The sequence below is a fragment of the Gobio gobio genome (genome assembly GCF_949357685.1).
Source record: "Gobio gobio genome assembly, chromosome: 24".
Classification (NCBI taxonomy): domain Eukaryota; kingdom Metazoa; phylum Chordata; class Actinopteri; order Cypriniformes; family Gobionidae; genus Gobio; species Gobio gobio.
In genome coordinates, this window is record NC_137120.1 from 40,279,914 (window position 1) to 40,303,583 (window position 23,670).

Here is a 23,670-nt window from a genome sequence, read left to right on the forward strand (position 1 = left end):
CCGCTGAATTGTTACAGTTTATGCTTATTTTGGTCCGTAAACCAAAACTTCTCGATTAACATCATATTCTTCAATGTCTATCCGAAATCATATTCACTCTCACATCTATGTTGATTACAAATATTCAATAAAGAGATCAATATGCGAATGTTGTCAACCAGTAAAACGAAATGACCGTTATTTTTTCAATTTCGCGAGTGCGCGATTTTCTGTGGGAAGCAGGAGAAAGCGCGTGCTGGAGAAGCGCGTGCAGATCAGAGGTGTGCAGTAAATTAAAAAAGAAACAAAACCACGAATGTATGATCTCTGTGCTTTTCACACTATAACCCTGGCTTAATATTTTAGCTATACATTGGATTTATCTGATCATTACAACGCATTTTGACTGATCTCATTTCAGTCTGTTGTGATTGGACGGTTATTTTACATGGTTATTAAATAACCTAAAAATAACGTTTAGGGAACGTTCTTGGGCTAAGTTATTTTTGGGTTATTTAAAGAACCTCCTTGCAACGTTATTTTATGGTTGCAGAAAAATAAAACCTAAAAAGAACGTTCATACCGTTATTTGATTTTCAAAAAAATACTAACGGTATTTTAGTTGAGTATTTTATGGAATAGCTATCTGCTGTGTAAAAACATCTGATAAACGTTTAAGAAAAAGCAGTTTCACATACATCTTAAAGACGTCTCTTAATGACATCTAATAGGATGTATTGCAGATGAGCAAACACTAAAAAATACATCTTGCAGATGTAAATACAGATACGTCTCCTAGATAGGCCTGAATTCTGCTATCTTTGAGATGTGAAGGGGCCTAATTTTTATTCATAGCATTATCAAACATTGCTAATTATAGCCTAATGCTTAAGGTGTAATGTAAATTTCAAATATTCGATTAATAAACTAATAATAGATTCATTTAACCGTGTCCTGATTCATGCTAGCTGTGATGCTAGCTGATCAACCCAGCTCGAAAACTATTTAACAAGTTCCAAAACACAGCTATACAGTTTCAAGTGAATAACAGCTAGTATTTCGAACATTAATACGACTGTTTATTATTACAAACATTTATAATTTCAGACAGTTTCACGTTTCGACCGATTCATTAATGTGAATTGTTTCAAAAGAGTGATTCGTGAATCGGATATCACTAATGTACACGCTTCTGACGAAATCTTCCTCATGTCATCTAATCATGCAAATATAGAACATTTCATAAACGATCTGTATGAATATTTGAGGACAGTGGAATGATGGCATGTTGTGAAGGAAAGTGAATCAAACTCGAGGAAGCTTTTTTTCTTTAGTGCCCTAATCGTCACACAGCTTGTTCTGACATGCATTACAGAAATTACTGTATCGCTGATTAAGGCACCGCGTTTTAGAGGAATGCGAACTTTAATCTGTCAGCACTTTATTGTTTCCTTAACAAGCAAAGTTGAGGTAATATTTAACACTCGTGCCCTATTCGACTGTCGGGAGCGTCCGCGCGCACCGGAGACGCAGAATTGCGCTGGATAATATCGGAATCCTCAACCAAGACTCGCGCATTTCCCTCTAAGATGGTCAGTAAGTGTTAAATAGTGCAAGTATTGTGTGGACAGTTTGTAAAAGTGTTCTGTTAACTTCTAAAAATGAAGAGTAACCTGCCTATCATAAGCTGCTGTGTGTGTTTGGCTTATGTTTTATGAATTTAATGCAGGTTTGATTTGGTTATCTTTTGACATGTTTTTAGGAAATTGGGAAATGGCTTCTGGCAGCATTTGGGATCGTAGTGATCGTTGTCCTAATAGCTGTCCCAACAGCAATATTCCTCAACGGTAGGTGATTTTATATGGATAAATGTAGGTAGATTATGAAATCAATATTTCTGATTGATAGCTCTATGGCTCCTTCATGTTACGTGTAAATGTTTAGTCAGGCATTATAAGTGTCAGTCCATGAAGTAATGTTAGTTACAGGATGACCGGCTGCATCAGGTGTTTCTGCTTATCTGGGCCATTATCTTCCCTGAATCTGAACTTTGCTCAGATAATGATTTTACTTTTATAATGCACAAACACACGTGTGTGTTACACAACACATTCACTGAGAAAAGCCCCAATAAATAACATCTATCTATCTATCTATCTATCTATCTATCTATCTATCTATCTATCTATCTATCTATCTATCTATCTATCTATCTATCTATCTATCTGTCTGTCTGTCTGTCTGTCTGTCTGTCTGTCTGTCTGTCTGTCTGTCTGTCTATCTATCTGTCTGTCATCTGTCTATCTATCTATCTATCTATCTATCTATCTATCTATCTATCTATCTATCTATCTATCTATCTATCTATCTGTCTGTCTGTCTGTCTGTCATCTATCTGTCTGTCTGTCTATCTATCTATCTATCTATCTATCTATCTATCTATCTATCTATCTATCTGTCTGTCTGTCTGTCTGTCTGTCTGTCTGTCTGTCTGTCTGTCTATCTGTCTGTCATCTGTCTGTCTGTCTGTCTATCTATCTATCTATCTATCTATCTATCTATCTATCTATCTATCTATCTATCTATCTATCTATCTATCTATCTATCTATCTATCTATCTATCTATCTATCTATCTATCTATCTGTCTGTCTGTCATCTATCTATCTGTCTGTCATCTGTCTGTCTGTCTGTCTGTCTGTCTGTCTGTCTGTCTATCTATCTATCTATCTATCTATCTATCTATCTATCTATCTATCTATCTATCTATCTATCTATCTATCATCTATCTATCTATCTATCTATCTATCTATCTATCTATCTATCTATCTATCTATCTATCTATCTATCTATCTATCTATCTATCTATCTATCTATCTATCTATCCTCTGTCTGTCTGTCTGTCTGTCTGTCTGTCTGTCTGTCTGTCTATCTATCTATCTATCTATCTATCATCTGTCTGTCTATCTATCTATTTATCGTTTGTCTCTGTCTATCTATCTATCTATCTATCTATCTATCTATCTATCTATCTATCTATCTATCTATCTATCTATCTATCTATCTATCTATCTATCTATCTATCTATCTATCTATCTATCTATCTATCTATCTATCTATCTATCTATCTATCTAATCGTCTGTCTGTCTGTCTGTCTCTCTCTCAGAAGATAAAACTGAATCCCAGAGGACTTTTACTCTAGAGGATTACTTCAACGGCACCGCGAGAACCAAATCATACAACTTGCGCTGGGTCTCAGGTACTGTGACATTCACATATCACATTTAGAAAACATGGGATGTTTTTGTAAGTAAACTTCTGTAAGTGGATATTGACATGTTTTGTAACAAAATCAATCATTTGTTACCTTTCTGCCCAATTTATAATGCAGATGATGAATATCTTCACAAGACAGGAAACGGCTCAGTGCTTCTGATCAAGGCCGCCACAGGAAACGGAAGTGAATTCTTGAAACAACACATATTTGTAAGAAATGTTTTTTCCACATATTCCCCTTTTGTGGAAACTCAGTGGAATGGCACATACTGGACAAATATGAACCACCACACACTATCCAAGCAATCAGACAATTTTTCCCAAACATCCCATAGATGTTCATTGAAAGACATTTTTAATCAACCACAACTATCCAGAATACCCTAGCAACAACATAGCAACGCACTGAAAACCACCCTGTTCTTGAAACTGTTTAAGTTTCTGATAAATGGCTTAAATGTAAATGCACATTTGCATCGATTCTGTCTTTGATGTTATCAGGCCCGTGTGGCAGCTTTCGATTACATGGTGTCAACCGATCGAAAATACGTCTGTTTCTTGAGCAACTACACTAAGGTAATCAATGAAAAGCTTTGATGAGGAATCAATTATTAATCACGTCCTAATGTTTAATGCTTTCTTCACCAGCAATGGAGACACTCGTACACTGCATCATATTCCATCTACGACCTGGAAAAAGGGTTTGTTTACAAGTGTTTTTCTAGTCTTTATGCTAGCAAATAGCACGCTATAAATCTGTCATTCGTTTCATCAATGATCCCTTTGTATTTAGTGAAGATGTCTAAATGGGTTTTTATTTCAGGGATTTTATTAATACAGATATCCCACATGATATCCAGTACCTAGCGTGGTCTCCGACCGGCCACAAGCTGGTGAGTATCATATCAGTTCAACACTTATGCTGCGTTCACACCAGACGTGAATAGAGCGTCTGGAGCGAGTGATTTCAATGTTAAGTCAATGGAAAGGCGCGTTGACGCGCAGCGCAATGGACGCGATTCCGCCTCATTCGCGCGTCCAGTTTGCGCGAATGACGCGAATTTGACGCAAATTGAGCGTCTTGCGCGAGTGGTGCTTTTGAAAGCAAATTCGCGTCTGACGCCCAAGTTGAAAAATCTGAACTTTGGCGTCAATTCGAGCCGCGTTAACCAATCAGGAGCCTGCTCGCTGCTGTCATGTGGTAAAGTGACGATGAGAAACCCTGCGTCAATTAAAAATCCTGTTATTGTGTCACAAAATGTAGTTTTTATGCTGCGTTCACACCAAACGCGAATTGAGCGTCTGGCGCGAGTGATTTCAATGTTAAGTCAATGGAAATGTGCGTTGTCGCGCGGCGGGACCTCCAAACGCGCGACAACGCGCATTTCCATTGACTTAACATTGAAATCACTCGCGCCAGACGCTCAATTCGCGTCGCGTCGCAATTCGCGTCGGGAAGACGCCCGAGTTGAAAAATTTGAACTTTGGCGTCAATTCGCGTCGCGTTAACCAATCAGGAGCCTGCTTGCTGCTGTCACGTGGTAAAGTGACGTGTATGAGAAACCCTGCATAAATTAAAAATAGAACTATTGTGTCACAAAATGTAGTTTTAAGACTTTTTCAGGTGGGAATGTAGTAGTTTAAAGCTCAAATCTGTGGTTTATTTATAAAGAGAGCGCCTATTTAAAAAAAATAATATTGTGTTTTTGGAGTTGTGAGATCCAGGCGATCACTGCTCATAACCCCAGCGAAGGCAGCCTTTCCTCGGCCAGTCCTTCTGCCGTCTGCCGCTGGCTCTGATGTCCTGTAGTGGTTCGTTTTGTGTAGATCTAACGGCCGATCTTTGATCTCATGAATCTATCATTTGTTGTCTGCCAAATCGTTTTGACTGAGGGCAAAGAGAAGTTTCGTAACTTTATTTTTTAAGGATATTTAAATATACATGTGAAGATAATGTAGGAGTTGCCTGGACCACATTTGTGTAGCTATTAATGATTAATATATATTTTTAATGAAAAGGAAAAGAGGTTGAGTGGTGTTTTATGACATATTTCGCCTTGAACGCGCGTCTATTTCGCTTCAAATGCTCGATTTATACGCGCGTCCAATTCACTGTGGACGCGAGAATGGATTAAAAAAGCGCCCAACTAGACGCAGTAGACGCGATTTTGAGACTCTATTCGCGTTTTGGACACGAATGACGTGATTCGTGCAAGTGATTTACATGTTAAGTCAATGCAAAGACGCGAATAGACATTCTGCGGTGTGATTCGCGCGAATGAGGCAACGCGAATTGAGCGTTTGACGCGTTTCGCGCCGCGTTAACCAATCAGGAGCTTGCTCTAATAGTGACAACAATGAGGAGAAAATCTGTATATTAATATCTGGTTCAGACGATATGATTATCACTGTGATAACATTAATTGACATGAAACACAACCCAGTCTCTTTTTGTTAAATGCAAGTTTATGTATGATCAATAATACAAAGTATAAGTAAAAGGTATAATAAGCTACACATGAAATAAAGCAAACAATTCAGTCAAACATTCAAAGTCAGTGCTAGTCGGCTACAACGGTAACGTAAAGTTAAATAGCCTAGAAATAAAAAAGTAATGAAACTTCACTTTGCCCTCAGCCTAAACGATTCGCCAGGGAACAAATTATAGATCCATGAGACCAAAGATCGGCCGTTACATAAACACGTTACATAGATAGAAAGATAGCGCAAATTATTTGCGTCATTCGCGTCCGGTGTGAACGCTACATTCGAAGATTTCACATCATGTTCATGTTGTAAAATCTTATCAATATTGTCTTCCTTTAACTAGTTTATGCCATATCATCAGATGATAAAAGTTTGTTATTTCTGTCAATGAAGAATTTGGTTCACTAGCATGTGCTAATGCTTTTAAATAGCTTTGGTGCTAGCTAGCTAAAAGTAGCAACACTAACTACATTTTTGATAATAGTTGTAGCTTTTCCATTAACAAGCACATTTTTACAATGGGTACTGGTGTCCCAAACGAACTACCCTTACGGAAATTAACCATGGTTGTATCGTAGTAAAAGTGTAGTAACCATGTTTTTTTGGCTAATTGATTACCATTTATATAACCACAGTTTTAACACAAATACCATGGTTTGTGGTTACCATGGTTTAACTATAAAAACTATGTTTTTTTGGTTTTATTTGTAGTAAAACCATGGTTAATTTTCATAAGGGTAGTGTAACTAACTAGTAACAATGCTGCTAACCTGAGCTAATTCCCCCCCAATAATTAGCTCCAGTGTTATGGGTAACGCATTACAAGTAACTTGAGTTACGTAATAATATTACTTTTTCCAAGTAACTAGTAAAGTAACGCATTTCTTTTCAAATTTACAACAAAATATCTAAGTTACTTTTTCAAAAAAGTAACGCAAGTTACTTTTTCACATTAATTTGACTGACAGCTCTCCTGCACTCATGTTGAGTAAAATAAGTGCAGAGGCGTGTGTGTGAACATGATGCTTATTGTAGTTCTAGACTAAATGTGAGCATTTATTTATCTCACGTGCACAATAAAGATTCTGTACTCCTCAAAATGAATAAAATCAGTCAAATGCAAAATCAGAGTACTATGCAAACCTCCAATAATTAAATGTTAAATAAAACAACTATTTTTATGCATAATCTACCTTTATATTTAATTTACCAATGTCTTGCTGCTGACCTTTGATAATGAAAATTACTAGATTTTTTGTTTTTATTGGTAAAACTTTTTCTCCTGCGTCCTATTCTACATTATCCAGAGCTGCGCCCTCTAGTGTTCATGCGGGAATCTGCATTTTTACCTCAGCCTGGGGCTTATTATTTCACTTTTGGTATAAAGAGGTCTTTACCGTTGCACAAAAATATAACTTTTTTGTTATAAAAAAAAACAAAAACAAGCCCAGCCCAGGTGAGAAAAAGTAACGCAAAAGTAACGTAACGCATTACTTTTCTTAAAAAGTAACTAAGTAACTAAATTAGTTACTTTTTAAGGGAGTAACGCAATATTGTAATGCATTACTTTTCAAAGTAACTTTCCCCAACACTGATTAGCTCTGTAGCATGACACATATGTCTACGCATAAAGCCCTTTTTTGTAGTCAAACATTTAGTTTAATACTACAATTTATTAAAACAATATGGTGTTTGTGGTCCTTGTTCTCCACACGTTGCAGACATAAATGTATTTTTTTTTTCCAATCCATTCAGGCGTTTGTGTGGAAGAACAACGTCTATGTGAAGGAATCTCCCAACTCCACATTCACACAGGTCACCGATGACGGAGCCTACAACCTGATCCTCAACGGCATCCCTGACTGGGTGTACGAGGGTAAGAGATGCATATTTAATGAAGCGGATGGATGTTAGCCAATCATAACAGAGGTCATTAACATATTGAAGTCTTAAAGTACAGTTCACCCAGAAATTATCAGGAAAAAAAGACCATTAACAGAATCTTTATTGTACAAGCGAGATAAATAAATGCTCACATTTAGTCTAGAACTACAATAACCCTCATGTTCACACACAACATGAGGACAGGAGAGCTGTCAGTCAAATTAATGTGAAAAAGTAACTCAGATATTTTGTTGTAAATTTGAAAAGAAATGCGTTACTTAACTAGTTACTTGGAAAAAGTAACATTATTACGTAACTCAAGTTACTTGTAATGCGTTACCCCCAACACTGGAGCTAATTATTGGGGGGGAATTAGCTTAGGTTAGCAGCATTGTTACTAGTTAGTTACACTACCCTTATGAAAATTAACCATGGTTTTACTACAAATAAAACCAAAAAAACATAGTTTTTATAGTTAAACCATGGTAACCACAAACCATGGTATTTGTGTTAAAACTGTGGTTATATAAATGGTAATCAATTAGCCAAAAAAACATGGTTACTACACTTTTACTACGATACAACCATGGTTAATTTCCGTAAGGGTAGTTCGTTTGGGACACCAGTACCCATTGTAAAAATGTGCTTGTTAATGGAAAAGCTACAACTATTATCAAAAATGTAGTTAGTGTTGCTACTTTTAGCTAGCTAGCACCAAAGCTATTTAAAAGCATTAGCACATGCTAGTGAACCAAATTCTTCATTGACAGAAATAACAAACTTTTATCATCTGATGATATGGCATAAACTAGTTAAAGGAAGTATGTAATAAACATATTTCAAAAAATACAAGTAAAACGTGTGTGGCAGACACGTTTTACTTGTATTTTTTGAAATATGTTTATTACATTTAAAATATGTTTATATGTAAAAAAAATGCTGCCAATAGGGTTGTTTTAACCCAGCGATTGGGTTGTTTTAAGCAAACATTTAACCCAACCCCTGGGTTAAAACCACCCATTCACTAAATTTTTCAACTAAACATCGAAATACATCTAAATAATAAACTAAATTAACCATTTAAACTAAATTACTGATCAAATTATTGATCTAAAGCCCACACTGTCACTGTATGATACTTGAAATTTTTCCAGAATGGCTATACAGCTGAATAAAATTATGCTGCATTATTTTCCTGTTTAACACTGTAAAGCTGCTTTGAAACAATCTGCATTGTTAAAAGCGCTATATAAATAAAGTTGACTTGACTTGACTTGACTGGTTTAAAACAACCCAATTGCTTGGTTAGTCCATTTTCAACACAACTTGGGTTATTTTTAACCCAGTGAATGAGTCGTTTTAACCCAGCGGTTGGGTTAAATGTTTGCTTAAAACAACCCAATTGCTGGGTTAAAACAACCCAATTAACCCAGCATTTTTTAGAGTGTAGGGCTGGGCAAAACATTTTTTTTTCCGATTAATCGTTTTTTAAAATGTGGTCGATTCAAAATCGATTCTCAAACGCCACGAATCGATTTTTTTTCCCATATTTATTTCCGCAAACATTGAACATAAGATTAACGTAAATCTAATTACTAGTCTTCTCCACTAGATGTCACCCTCTTATTCGCTTAAGGAGCGAGAGGTGTGCCTGTCATTCAGTGCTTAAATGGCGGCTTCCGGTGTGTTTTCGACGTTTGTAATGCTGAGGTGAAATGCTGTAGTAATGCTACAAATCTGCGGAACCGCTTAATGAGACATCACCTAGACGTTGCAACACCCCCACAGGCCACAACCGCTAAAAATAGATCACACACATGCGAATGCTTGCCTTGCATTATGATCATTGTACTTGAGTGTTCACTTAAGCACAAACGTTAGCCATTATAGACATATTCAAATCAACTGAGTCAATAGACAGCGCAGGACTAATAATTCAAACCTAATAGCTTATATTATAAACAGATTTCCTCAAATAAAAGTTATTCCACAAAAGTCAGCCCGTTAAGGTATTGTTGTTTGTTACGACGGCAACTACTTGTGTCCAGGTATGAACCAAGCGGCTCCTCCCTCAGTTTCTCCTGAAGCCGATACGGAAGTGAGTTAAACTGCAGTTCATGGACTGGCCACTAGAGGCAGACTCCAGAAGGAGCAGAATCTCATTGAGCTCATGTTAAAATGGCCGACTTTACAGCAGAAGAACACATGTTTACAGTCTGGGACAAACTGTGCTTTTGGTCTATACGGCTAATGTTGCCCTTCATGACGACAGTGAGGGGGGGGAATTTATTTATAACTCATTCGTTTACATTATATAAAGCCTTAAAGTTCTGCATAATTAAGGGCGTGTCCACTTTGAGTGACAGGTGGATTGCCGTTTGTCTGCTGTCTGTTAGTCGTCAGCTCAGCTCCGCCCACGTCCCGCCTCTTTGCCCATTTTCTGTTATCCGGGAGTGACTCGACAAGATGGCGACGGCCCGACTTTACGCTTCAAAACTGCTCTTCAGATCCTATGAGTGACGTCACGGACACTACGTCCATATTTGTTTACAGTCTATGGTATGAACGCGCTTCTCGTGTATGAAAAGTAACTGCACACATGACGGGCGGCAAAATCCCAAGAAAAGCTTGTTGTGTACTGAAAATCATCCAATATCCTTTTTATGTTTTAGAATAAATATATGAAAATATCCATAAAAACTAAATTGTATAAAATACTTCTCAGATACATTTTTTAGAATAATGTTGCGTCAAAATGGTATTGTATTTAACATAATTGTATGAATTTGATGGGTTCTATTTTAATGTACCCAAGTGTACCTAAAATAAAAAGAGTTTGTGGCTCTTAATTTCTTTTTAATTACCCACTTGTAAACTTATGTTCACTGTTCTTTTTTATAAATATATTATTTGTATTAAATCTATATTCATTGAGTTGAATCGAGAATCGAATCAAGAATCTAAATCGAATCGAAAGCTGGTCAGTCTGACGTGGTGTTGCCTTAGCTCATTACTATTCATGAGCTCGCCCAGTTGAGACCACGCCCATAGAATTTGTCTAGCTCATAGACTGTACAAAAATATGGGCGTAGTGTCCATGACGTCACTCATTGGATTCTGAAGAGCAGTTTTGAAGCGTAAAGTCGGGCCGTCGCCATCTTGTTGAGTCACTCCCGGATAACAGAAAATGGGCAAAGAGGCGGGACGTGGGCGGAGCTGAGGTGACGACTAACAGACAGCAGACAAACGGCAATCCACCTGTCACTCAAAGTGGCCACGCCCTTAATTATGCAGAACTTTAAGGCTTTATATAATGTAAACGAATGAGTTATAAATAAATTCCCCCCCTCACAGTCGTCATGAAGGGCAACATTAGCCGTACAGACCAAAAGCACAGTTTGTCCCAGACTGTAAACATGTGTTCTTCTGCTGTAAAGTCGGCCATTTTAACATGAGCTCAATGAGATTCTGCTCCTTCTGGAGTCTGTCTCTAGTGGCCAGTCCATGAACTGCAGTTTAACTCACTTCAGGAGAAACTGCGGGAGGAGCCGCTTGGTCTAGCTCAGTTTTCGTGTACAGCAAAGATGGCTGAACGTCATATATATATGGCAATATACCTGAAGAAGGCATTTCTGCAACGATAGTTGACAAATTTCCTCTAGTTGTTGCGCTGGGTAAAGGATGCTGATAGCCAGGCTCTCATTGGCTAGCTGTTAGCTAATCAGAGTCAAGCAGCTTAGCTCGTTGAATATGAATGAGAACTGGCGCAAGTCAAGAACTGCAGGCTAGAATGGTTTAAAACAAGATAATCAAGGCATTTTTACCACAAAAAATGTTACCTAGTCCACGGTAGAACTTCAGACATTACCACAAAGTAATGAAATACGTGTGGCAAGACACCTTTAAGCCGTCTTACATGTCTGTTTTCTCTGTAGAGGAGATGTTCTCCACCAACTTTGCTTTGTGGTGGTCACCAAATGGGAGGTTTGTGGCGTACGCCAAATTTAACGACTCTAAAGTCCACAATATCGAGTACACGTGGTATGGAGAAGGCCAGTATCCAGACACTGTCTTCATACCGTACCCTAAGGTAAAGATACATCAAGTTTCACGCCGCAAAATGTGATATTGACACGTTCTTGACGCTCACATTCATTCGTTTTCAAGCCTGGAACCCCAAACCCAACTGTGAACCTGTTTGTCTTCGAGACAAACTCGTCCAAGTCCGTGGAAGTCCTGGTCCCCAGTGATGTTGGTGCGGGGTAAGGAGGTTTGGATGGGTTCTTCAGCCAGATTCAATAGTAATTTGACCTAAAACGAGATTTTTTTATCACAGAGAGCACTACCTGAGCACTGTTACATGGGCTTCAGATGAGCGAATCGCAGTCCAGTGGCAGAAACGAACACAGAACTATGTCAGTTTGAAGACGTATGACTTCAACAGTGGCACTTGGAACGAAAGTTCACTGGTACGGCCAACTTCAGACAGTGGTTTTTGAAGTTGAACAATAAATATTACAAGTGTAATAACATAAGTGTAGATTACGGCTCCTTTAATAAAGTGTTTTTCTTTTACAGAGCCAGATTATCACGAGCAGTACGGGTTGGGTTGGCCGGGTAGGAACTATTTGATTACAAAAGATCATATGATTTTGAATGCAATGTTGATTTGCGATAATATGTCTGTTTGTTTGTGTTGTTTTTTCGTAGTTCTCTCCGGATGAACCTGTCTTTCGGCCGGACGGCAACAGCTTCTATTACGTTTTGAGTGACGAGGACCATTTTAAGCATCTTGTTTATTTCAGTGGAGTGAGTTTACAAGTTAAAGGTGTCATGAACTGGCTTTTTTTATTTTTTAATACTGTTGTGTGAGGTCAACTTATGATGTTTGCGTGGTTTTTACATTCAGGAACATTATAATGAATAAGTAATAGGCTGTTTTGTGCCTTGGTTTTGAGGCTCTCTGAAAAACGCTCGGTTTTGATGGGCGTGCCGCACTGAAGACTTGGAAGTAAACGCCCATGGCTAGGATTGGATAAGATTTGCATATTTAATGAGCTTCAGCTCCCCTCAGTACATGTGGGGATTGTTTTGAAAGCGTGTGGAGAAACGCTCACAGGGCTCGCTAAATATCCTTATCAAACAAACACAAAGATTCATCTCTCATCCACCCGCGATTGATTGGAATGTAATTTTTTTATTACTTGGCCTGCCCGATCAGTGAATATAACCGTGAACCGTACACACACACACGTGCACGCACAAGAAAGGAATGTTATTTCACTATTTAAGATAGCCCGTCGGCAAGCCGGTGATACATTTTGGTAGCCCGGCTGAAAAACACAGCCCCGGGATGTTGGGCTTTTAAAAAAGTCAAGTCCGAGCCCTAGCCTATAACGTTACAAGCCCGAGTCTGATCACGAATGAACCAATAACAGCTTCTCCAGCCTGTGACCGCGTGCTAAGGTATGTAATCAATAGATATCAAATGATCTGTAACAATGCAATACTAACACATATAAAAACATGCTCAACAGTCTCGACCTGTGTCTTGTTTACAAACGAATCCGTGGTTAAATGAAGCGAACAAACACGCAATGTCTTATGCACGTGAGCTGGAACCGTTTATTGCTCGGCGACCCGTTTAGCTCCACGAGTCGGTGGGCGGGGCTTGAGGCGGCTTATTACGTCAATGGTCGACATATTCTGAGATCTCTCGTTTTCTGGGCCTGGTGTCAATAAAAGCTTTTCTTTGACTAACAAGGACGTTTTCAGCTCTAAAACTTACAGGATATTCTTATATCACGATGAACTTTTATATACCAAAGGCTCAAAGGAAAGTTGATTTCTCAATTCATCACCCCTTTAATACAATTGACATTTAATTCTACATATTATATTTATATATTTGCATCTAACTCAAAATAACAGCTTTCAATATATTATGATATTTCTCCCTATCGAATTAAGTTCTACTGTACAGTAGAGATGTCAGTTAAAGGGTTAAGTTATGTTTTAGGTTTGTTATTATGAAAGCAAAAAGCGCTAAACAAGTCTTGATTTATTAACCTTTTAACACAGTATACCCCATTTCCCCATTATATATGTACTTACAAGTAATTTGCCCACCGGCAACTATAGTGGACTTTTGACTAAGTGTACAAAAAACTAGATCTATAAGATTTGTTTTGTTTCGATGATTCTAGAGACCTTCATGATTATGTAGATATATACATGTCAACAAAAAATGCTTATTAGTAACATGAAAATGGCCTTTCTTTGGGAGGGTTTGCCTTCGCCTTGCTTCCTGGAAGTAGGGGTAGGAAGTTAGTAGCCTCATGTGACAGAAAGGAAGTTAACACCTATTTTTTCTTCTTGAAATACTTTATTTGATTGTTTTTGCTTATTTTATGTAAATAATGAACTATTGATCAGTTTTTATTAACCTATTTTGCCTATTTTGCAAAACAAAGTAGCACGTTGTGTATTATGAACATTTGCAGGATTTTTAATATAATCCAATATTGTTTTCTAGACAGGAAAAACATTCGTGACTAAGGGAAAGTGGGAGGTCACTAGCATCCTTAAAGTCACAAACAACGCCATGTAAGTTACTTTACTAGATACGTCTGTCATTGAGTGTCGGAGTTTCTTTTCTCAACTCTTTCCTCTGTTGGCGACAGATACTTTGTGAGTAACGAACACAATGCGAGTCCAGGCCAAAGGAACGTTTACAAGTGAGTGTCATGGTCGGAAATCAATCAGACAGTTTAATTGTTGAAAAATTAAATACATTGGGGTTTTTTTCTGCAGAATCAGCATAAATGGTGCTACTCATTCAGAGAGGGAGTGTCTGACCTGCACCCTCAATGCGGACCGCTGCAAATATAATTCTGCTCTCTTTAGCATTGAAGGAACCTACTACCTCATGAGCTGTTCTGGTACGCCATGTGTATTCATTTAGGTCATTCCACTTCTGTATATGAAAAGTACATAAAGCACATATGAAATCAATGAAACGTTCCCAAGTCCTGTTATTTGTTTGTTTCCGAAGGGCCTGGACTGCCTCTGCATACACTGAGAAACAGCAAAGATGGAACAGGTAGAGCTAAGCATTAAAATCAAGTGTTTCATTGGTGCCATTAGCAGTTAGTAATGAATGGTCCACTGGAGGCAAGCTTTATGAACCTAAGTGCAGTTTATTATAAATCCAAAGTGAACAGATACAAAATCAATGATGACATGGAACAGACTTCAGACTTGAGACAGACTTGACTTGAGATGGACCTGAGACAGACTTGACTTGAGATGGACCTGAGACAGACTTGACTTGAGACAGACTTGACTTGAGACAGACTTGACTTGAGGCAGACTTGAGACAGACTTGACTTGAGACGGACTTGAGACAGACTTGACACAGACCTGACTTGAGACAGACTTGACTTGAGAGAAACTTGACTTGACACAGACTTGACACAGACTTGACACAGACTTGACATAGACTTGACACAGACTTGACACAGACTTGACATAGACTTGACTTGACACAGACTTGACATAGACTTGACTTGACACAGACTTGACACAGACTTGACATAGACTTGACTTGACACAGACTTGACACAGACTTGACACAAGACAGACTTGACACAGACTTGACACAGACTTGACACAGACTTGACATAGACTTGACACAGACTTGACATAGACTTGACTTGACACAGACTTGACACAGACTTGACACAGACTTGACACGAGACAGACTTGACACAGACTTGACACAGTCTTGACACAGACTTGACACAGACTTGACTTGACACAGACTTGACACAGACTTGACACGAGACAGACTTGAGACAGACTTGACTTGAGACAGACTTGACACAGACTAGACACGAGACAGACTTGACACAGACTTGAGACAGACTTGACTTGAGACAGACTTGACACAGACTTGACTTGACACAGACTAGACACGAGACAGACTTGACACAGACTTGACACAGACTTGACTTGACACAGACTTGACTTGACACAGACTTGACACAGACTTGACTCAGACTTGACATAGACTTGACTTGACACAGACTTGACTTGACACAGACTTGACTTGACACAGACTTGACTTGACACAGACTTGACACGAGACAGACTTGACACAGACTTGACTCAGACTTGACATAGACTTGACTTGACACAGACTTGACACAGACTTGACACAGACTTGACTTGAGACAGACCTGACTTGAGACAGACCTGACTTGAGACAGACTTGACTTGAGACAGACTTGACTTGAGACGGACCTGACTTGAGACAGACTTAAGACTTGAGACAGACTTAAGACTTGAGACAGACTTAAGATTTGAGACAGACCTGACTTGAGACAGACCTGACTTGAGACGGACTTGACTTGAGAAGGACCTGACTTGAGACAGACTTAACACTTGAGACAGACCTGACTTGAGACAGACTTAACACTTGAGACAGACTTAAGACTTGAGACAGACCTGACTTGAGATGGACCTGACTTGAGACAGACTTGACTTGAGACAGACTAGACTTGAGACGGACCTGACTTGAGACAGACTTGACTTGAGACGGACCTGACTTGAGACAGACTTAAGACTTGAGACAGACTTAAGCCTTGAGACAGACCTGACTTGAGACAGACTTAAGACTTGAGACAGACCTGACTTGAGACGGACTTAAGACTTGAGATGGACCTGAGACAGACTTGACTTGAGACAGACTTGAGACAGACTTGAATTGAGACGGACTTGAGGCAGACTTGAGACAGACTTGAGACAGACTTGACTTGAGACGGACTTGAGGCAGACTTGAGACAGACTTGACTTGAGACGGACTTGAGACAGACTTGACACAGACTTGACTTGAGACAGACTTGACTTGAGACAAACTTGACTTGACACAGACTTGACACGAGACAGACTTGACACAGACTTGACACAGACTTGACATAGACTTGACTTGACACAGACTTGACACAGACTTGACATAGACTTGACTTGACACAGACTTGACACAGACTTGACATAGACTTGACTTGACACAGACTTGACTTGACACAGACTTGACACAGACTTGACTTGACACAGACTAGACACGAGACAGACTTGACACAGACTTGAGACAGACTTGACTTGAGACAGACTTGACACAGACTAGACACGAGACAGACTTGACACAGACTTGACTTGAGACAGACTTGACTTGACATAGACTTGACTTGACACAGACTTGACACAGACTTGACACAGACTTGACTTGAGACGGACCTGACTTGAGACAGACTTAAGACTTGAGACAGACTTAAGCCTTGAGACAGACCTGACTTGAGACAGACTTAAGATTTGAGACAGACCTGACTTGAGACGGACCTGACTTGAGACAGACTTGACTTGAGACAGACTTGACTTGAGACAGACTTAAGACTTGAGACAGACTTGACTTGAGACAGACTTAAGACTTGAGACAGACTTGACTTGAGACGGACCTGACTTCAGACAGACTTAAGACTTGAGACAGACTTGAGACGGACCTGACCAACAGTGGTTGAGGGCACAATGGAATCACATGACAAACCAGGAAACATGACAGTGAACATGACAAAATAAGAACATGAAACTAAAACAAAACACACTGTGACACAGTTAGCTAAAATATATATATATATATATATATACACTACCAGTCTAAAGTTTGGAAACGGTACTATTTTGATTGTTTTTGAAAGAAGTCTCTTCTAATCACCAAGGCTGCATTTATGTTATTTAAAAAAACAAAACAAAAAAATGCAATATTGTGATATATTATTAAAATGTAAAATAACTGTTTTCTATTTAAATATATTTTAAAATGTAATTTATTCCTGTGATCAAAGCTGAATTTATCATCATTACTCCAGTCACACGATCCTTCACAAGTCATTCTAATATGATGATTTGCTGCTCAAGAAACATTTATGATTATTATCAATGTTGAAAGCTGTTGTGTTAAACATTTGTTTTAGAATTCTTTGATGAATAGAAAGTTCAAAAGAACAGTATTTATCTGAAATATAAAGCATGTTAATGCTAATAGAGTTATCCTTATAGTTATCGTTCTTGGTGTGTGCGGGCCTTAATTCATTTCTCAAAACATTTTCAGAGGTGAGAGTTCTTGAAGACAACAGCGTTTTGGAAGGTACTCTGCAGAATATCGCAATGCCGTCAGTTACACACGGCACGCTGAAGATCGGAGAGTTCGGTAAGACTGAATCTACAGGATAACTCAGAAAATGTGTTTGTGCTCAAGCCTAATCTTATGTTTTTTCCCCCCCTCAGAGCTTTGGTACCAGATGATTCTGCCTCCCAAATTCGATAAATCCAAAAAATATCCTCTGCTTATTGACGTGTAAGCTAGTTGCATTTTTTGTGATCTTATCTGATCTGGGTTCGATGGCTACTACAGTCTTGGTTCCTTCATATCCTGTAGATATGCGGGCCCCTGCAGTCAGAAGTCAGATTTCCGGTTCAGGGTGGGATGGTCCACATACTTGGCCAGCACGGAGAAAGTAATCGTGGCCAGCTTTGATGGTAGAGGAAGTGGTTACCAAGGAGACAAAATCATGCATGCCCTGTACAAACGACTGGGCACTTATGAAGTCGAGGATCAGATAACAGCTGCTAGGTACAAATATGTGTCCACACAGCTCTCAAGTGAATATGTTTAGATGTGCTCCAGGCATAAATTATTCATCAAACCATGGGTCTTGTAGCGTAGAGGTCAGCTGTTACTTTACTAGGCAATCTGACGTATAAATCTTTTCACATGACGGATGATAAATGGTTTTTGACTTGAACCAGAAGGCAACCTACTAGATCACCCTTGAAACTACTTAGCAACACCCTAGCAACCACCCAGAACACCCTGGAAACCCCTAGCAATGCCCTAACAACCACCTCAGAAATCACTTAGCAAACATACTAGTAACCAACCAAAACAGCCTGGGAACTACTAAAAATGCCCTAGTGACCACCCAAATCAGCCTAGCAACACCCTAGCAACCACCTAGGACACAATTTATCAACACCCTTGCAACCACTTAGATCACCTCAGAAATCACAAAGCAAACATACTAGTAACCAACGAAAACTACCTGGGAACTACTAACAATGCCCTAGTGACCACCCAAATCAGCCTAGCAACACCCTAGCAACCACACAGGACACCATTTATCAACACCTTTGCAACCACTTAAAACACCTCAGAAATCACTTAGCAAACATACTAGCAACCAACCAAAACAGCCTGGAAACTACTAACAATGCCCTAGTGACCACCCAAATAACCCTAGCAACACCCTAGCAACCACCCAAGTCACCCTAGAAATGCCCTAGCAACCACCCAGGACACCATTTATCAACACCCTTGCAACTACTTAGAACACCTCAGAAATCACTTAGAAAACATACAATGCCCTAGTGACCACCCAAATCACCCTAGCAACACCCTAGCAACCACCAAAGTCACCCTAGAAATGTCCTAGCAACCACCTAGGACACCATTTATCAACATCCTTGCAACTACTTAGAACACCTCAGAAATCACTTTGCAAACATACTAGTAACCAACCAAAACAGCCATGGAACTACTAACAATGCCCTAGTGACCAACCAAATCACCCTAGCAACACCCTAGCAACCATCCAAGTCACCTTAGAAATGTCCTAGCAACCACCCAGGACACCATTTATCAACACCCTTGCAACTACTTAGAACACCTCAGAAATCACTTAGAAAACATACAATGCCCTAGTGACCACCCAAATCACCATAGCAACCACCCAAGTCACCCTAGAAATGTCCTAGCAACCACCCAGGACACCATTTATCAACACCCTTGCAACCACTTAGAACACCTCAGAAATCACTTAGCAAACATACTAGTAACCAACCAAAACAGCCTGGGAACTACTAACAATGCCCTAGTGACCAACCAAGTCACCTTAGAAATGTCCTAGCAACCATCCAAGTCACCTTAGAAATGTCCTAGCAACCACCCAGGACACCATTTATCAACACCCTTGCAACCACTTAGAACACCTCAGAAATCACTTAGCAAACATTCTAGTAACCAACCAAAACAGCCTGGGAACTACTAACAATGCCCTAGTGACCACCCAAATCACCCTAGCAACCACCCAAGTCACCCTAGAAATGTCCTAGCAACCACCCAGGACACCATTTATCAACACCCTTGCAACCACTTAGAACACCTCAGAAGTCACTTAGCAAACATACTAGTAACCAACCAAAACAGCCATGGAACTACTAACAATGCCCTAGTGACCACCCAAATCAGCCTAGCAACACCCTAGCAACCACACAGGACACCATTTATCAACACCTTTGCAACCACTTAGAACACCTCAGAAATCACTTAGCAAACATACTAGTAACCAACCAAAACAGCATGGGAACTACTAACAATGCACTAGTAACCACCCAAATCACCATAGCAACACCCTAGCAAACCACCCAAGTCACCCTAGAAATGCCCTAGCAACCACCCAGGACACCATTTATCAACACCCTTGCAACCACTTAGAACATCTCAGAAATCACTTAGCAAACATACTAGTAACCAACGAAAACTACCTGGGAACTACTAACAATGCCCTAGTGACCACCCAAATCAGCCTAGCAACACCCTAGCAACCACCCAGGACACCATTTATCAACACCTTTGCAACTACTTAGAACACCTCAGAAATCACTTAGCAAACATACTAGTAACCAACCAAACCAGCCTGGGAACTACTAACAATGCCCTAGTGACCACCCAAATCAGAAAAGCAACACCCTAGCAACCAGCCATAACACCATGGAAACCATCTAGCAATGCAGTGCCATTTGGAACCTCTTAGAAGACCCTAGTAATACCATAGCAACCTCACAAAAGACCCTAGCAACCACCTAACAATGCTCTAATATCGCTACAGTAAACACAATCTAGTGAGATGATATATACTAGCAATAGTTCACTCTTATTATAATAACATATTACATCGCATGTCATTTTTAATCACGTTAAATTGCAAATGTAAATGATAAGCTGATATTGTTCATTCATCTTTAGACAGTTTATCGACATGGGCTTCATAGATAAAAACAGGGTTGCCATCTGGGGATGGGTAAGTTTGAATATTTATTCTAATATCATGAACCTACCAAACGTCTTTTTGATTGCAAAGAGTTCTTGTTTTATGTTTTGCTCAAATTAATGACATATTTTGTTACAATGCAAATGCATTTCGGCCACTATATGTGTAATCTGTGTTTGCGATACAGTCTTATGGTGGTTACGTCACTTCGATGGTCCTGGGAGCTGGAAGTGGAGTTTTTAAATGCGGCATGGCTGTCGCTCCGGTGTCTAAATGGGAGTATTATGGTATGTAGAAGTAAACAACCTAATCTCAAGCTGCGTCCGAAATCGAATACGTCTCTTGGTATTGGAAAAACAGTCGGAAGGCGAAAGATGACCTACAACTTCCGGCGAGATTCTGAAGTGCGCATACGATGGACACTTTACTATCCCATGAGGCCACGGGAGACGATTTATGAATGGAGGAGATGGGACGCAACCAAGCGGCTCCTCCCGCAGTTTCTCCTGAAGTGAGTTAAACTGCAGTTCATGGACTGGCCACTAGAGGCAGACTCCAGAAGGAGCAGAATCTCATTGAGCTCATGTTAAAATGGCCGACTTTACAGCAGAAGAACACATGTTTACAGTCTGGGACAAACTGTGCTTTTGGTCTGTACGGCTAATGTTGCCCTTCATGACGACTGTGAGGGGGGAATTTATTTATAACTCATTCGTTTACATTATATAAAGCCTTAAAGTTCTGCATAATTAAGGGCGTGGCCACTTTGAGTGACAGGTGGATTGCTGTTTGTCTGCTGTCTGTTAGTCGTCACCTCAGCTCCGCCCACGTCCCGCCTCTTTGCCCATTTTCTGTTATCCGGGAGTGACTCGACAAGATGGCGACGGCCCGACTTTACGCTTCAAAACATACAGTTTATGGACGCAACTGACGCTGGTTGGTCACATGATCATGACAACATGGCGGATGTAGTACGTCAGGATTACATTCATACTATAGAACAGGGGTTTTCAAACTGGGGTCCCCTAAAAATTTCAGAGAATAAAAAGACAAAGCAAAAAAAGGATAAAGTCTACGAATATTCTGTTTCATATCTAAAGGTTTCTCTCCTTTCTTGCCATATACATAGGCTACTTTCCAGAATTGTATATGTTTGCTTTGTGTCTATCTCAAGTGAGTCCCCTTTATCTCGCTCACTGGGGTTGTACGGCAGTTTTCTTAATGCAGTACGGATGCTGCTGACATACATTTATTGTGAAAGTTGCTTTTACAAAACAAAATTATTTGAAAAATGTTCTTCTTCGGGTTTATACATTAAAGGGTTAGTTCACCCAAAAATGAAAATTCTGTCATTAATTCCTCACCCTCATGTCGTTGGACACCCGTCAGACCTCCGTTCATCTTCAGACACAAATGAAGATATTTTAGTGTAAATCTGATGCTCTGAAAGGCCTCCATTGGCTCAACTTTACACTCTCAAGACCCTTAAAAGACACTAAAGACTAAAGTTACAAAGTCCATCTCACTACAGTGGCTCTACAATAACTTTATAAAGCGACGAGAATAGTTTTTGTGCGCAAAAAAAACCTAAATAACGACTTATATAGTGATGACGATTTCAAAATAATGCATCATGAAGCTTTGAAGCGTTATGAATCAGTCGATTCATGGTTCGAATCACGTGTCAAACCGCCAAACTGCTGAAATTACGTGACTTTGGCGATTCAAACCACTGAATCGACTCACTGATTCATAACGCTCCAAACAGCTGAATCGACTCACTGATTCATAACGCCCCAAACCGCTGAATCGACTCACTGATTCATAACGCTCCAAACCGCTGAATCGACTCACTGATTCATAACGCTCCGAACCGCTGAATCCACTAACTGATTCATAACGCCCCAAACCGCTGAATCGACTCACTGATTCATAACGCTCCAAACCGCTGAATCGACTAACTGATTCATAACGCTCCGAACCGCTGAATCCACTAACTGATTCATAACGCCCCAAACCGCTGAATCGACTCACTGATTCATAACGCTCCAAACAGCTGAATCGACTAACTGATTCATAATGCTCCAAACCGCTGAATCGACTAACTGATTCATAACGCCCCAAACCGCTGAATCGACTCACTGATTTATAACGCTCCAAACCGCTGAGTCGACTAACTGATTCATAACGCTCCAAACCGCTGAATCGACTCACTGATTCATAACGCCCCAAACCGCTGAATCGACTCACTGATTTATAACGCTCCAAACCGCTGAGTCGACTCACTGATTCATAACGCCCCAAACCGCTGAATCGACTCACTGATTCATAACGCTCCAAACCGCTGAATCGACTAACTGATTCATAACGCTCCGAACCGCTGAATCCACTAACTGATTCATAACGCCCCAAACCGCTGAATCGACTCACTGATTCATAACGCTCCAAACAGCTGAATCGACTAACTGATTCATAATGCTCCAAACCGCTGAATCGACTAACTGATTCATAACGCTCCAAACCGCTGAATCGACTAACTGATTCATAACGCCCCAAACCGCTGAATCGACTCACTGATTCATAACGCTCCAAACCGCTGAATCGACTAACTGATTCATAACGCTCCGAACCGCTGAATCCACTAACTGATTCATAACGCCCCAAACCGCTGAATCGACTCACTGATTCATAACGCTCCAAACAGCTGAATCGACTAACTGATTCATAATGCTCCAAACCGCTGAATCGACTAACTGATTCATAACGCTCCAAACCGCTGAATCGACTAACTGATTCATAACGCTCCAAACCACTGAATCGACTAACTGATTCATAACGCCCCAAACCGCTGAATCGACTCACTGATTCATAACGTTCCA

General features: G+C 39.7%; 1 protein-coding gene across 1 annotated transcript in view; it reads left to right on the top strand.

Annotated features, from left to right (window-relative positions):
- The first annotated feature begins 1,247 nt into the window (after positions 1 to 1,247).
- The window catches only part of dpp4 (dipeptidyl-peptidase 4), a 27,377-nt gene continuing 4,954 nt past the window's right edge, over positions 1,248 to 23,670 (top strand). Inside the window, exons 1-22 of the mRNA XM_079806969.1 lie at positions 1,248 to 1,571; positions 1,742 to 1,826; positions 3,145 to 3,237; positions 3,370 to 3,464; positions 3,756 to 3,830; positions 3,903 to 3,955; positions 4,078 to 4,147; positions 7,497 to 7,617; positions 11,561 to 11,715; positions 11,793 to 11,887; positions 11,962 to 12,094; positions 12,204 to 12,242; positions 12,336 to 12,434; positions 14,161 to 14,231; positions 14,309 to 14,362; positions 14,439 to 14,566; positions 14,680 to 14,727; positions 17,794 to 17,892; positions 17,970 to 18,039; positions 18,121 to 18,315; positions 20,767 to 20,821; positions 20,979 to 21,078. Of these exons, the coding sequence (XP_079663095.1) occupies positions 1,569 to 1,571; positions 1,742 to 1,826; positions 3,145 to 3,237; positions 3,370 to 3,464; positions 3,756 to 3,830; positions 3,903 to 3,955; positions 4,078 to 4,147; positions 7,497 to 7,617; positions 11,561 to 11,715; positions 11,793 to 11,887; positions 11,962 to 12,094; positions 12,204 to 12,242; positions 12,336 to 12,434; positions 14,161 to 14,231; positions 14,309 to 14,362; positions 14,439 to 14,566; positions 14,680 to 14,727; positions 17,794 to 17,892; positions 17,970 to 18,039; positions 18,121 to 18,315; positions 20,767 to 20,821; positions 20,979 to 21,078 (1,936 nt within the window). The 5' untranslated portion in view covers positions 1,248 to 1,568. The remainder of the gene's footprint in view (positions 1,572 to 1,741; positions 1,827 to 3,144; positions 3,238 to 3,369; positions 3,465 to 3,755; positions 3,831 to 3,902; positions 3,956 to 4,077; positions 4,148 to 7,496; positions 7,618 to 11,560; positions 11,716 to 11,792; positions 11,888 to 11,961; positions 12,095 to 12,203; positions 12,243 to 12,335; positions 12,435 to 14,160; positions 14,232 to 14,308; positions 14,363 to 14,438; positions 14,567 to 14,679; positions 14,728 to 17,793; positions 17,893 to 17,969; positions 18,040 to 18,120; positions 18,316 to 20,766; positions 20,822 to 20,978; positions 21,079 to 23,670) is intronic.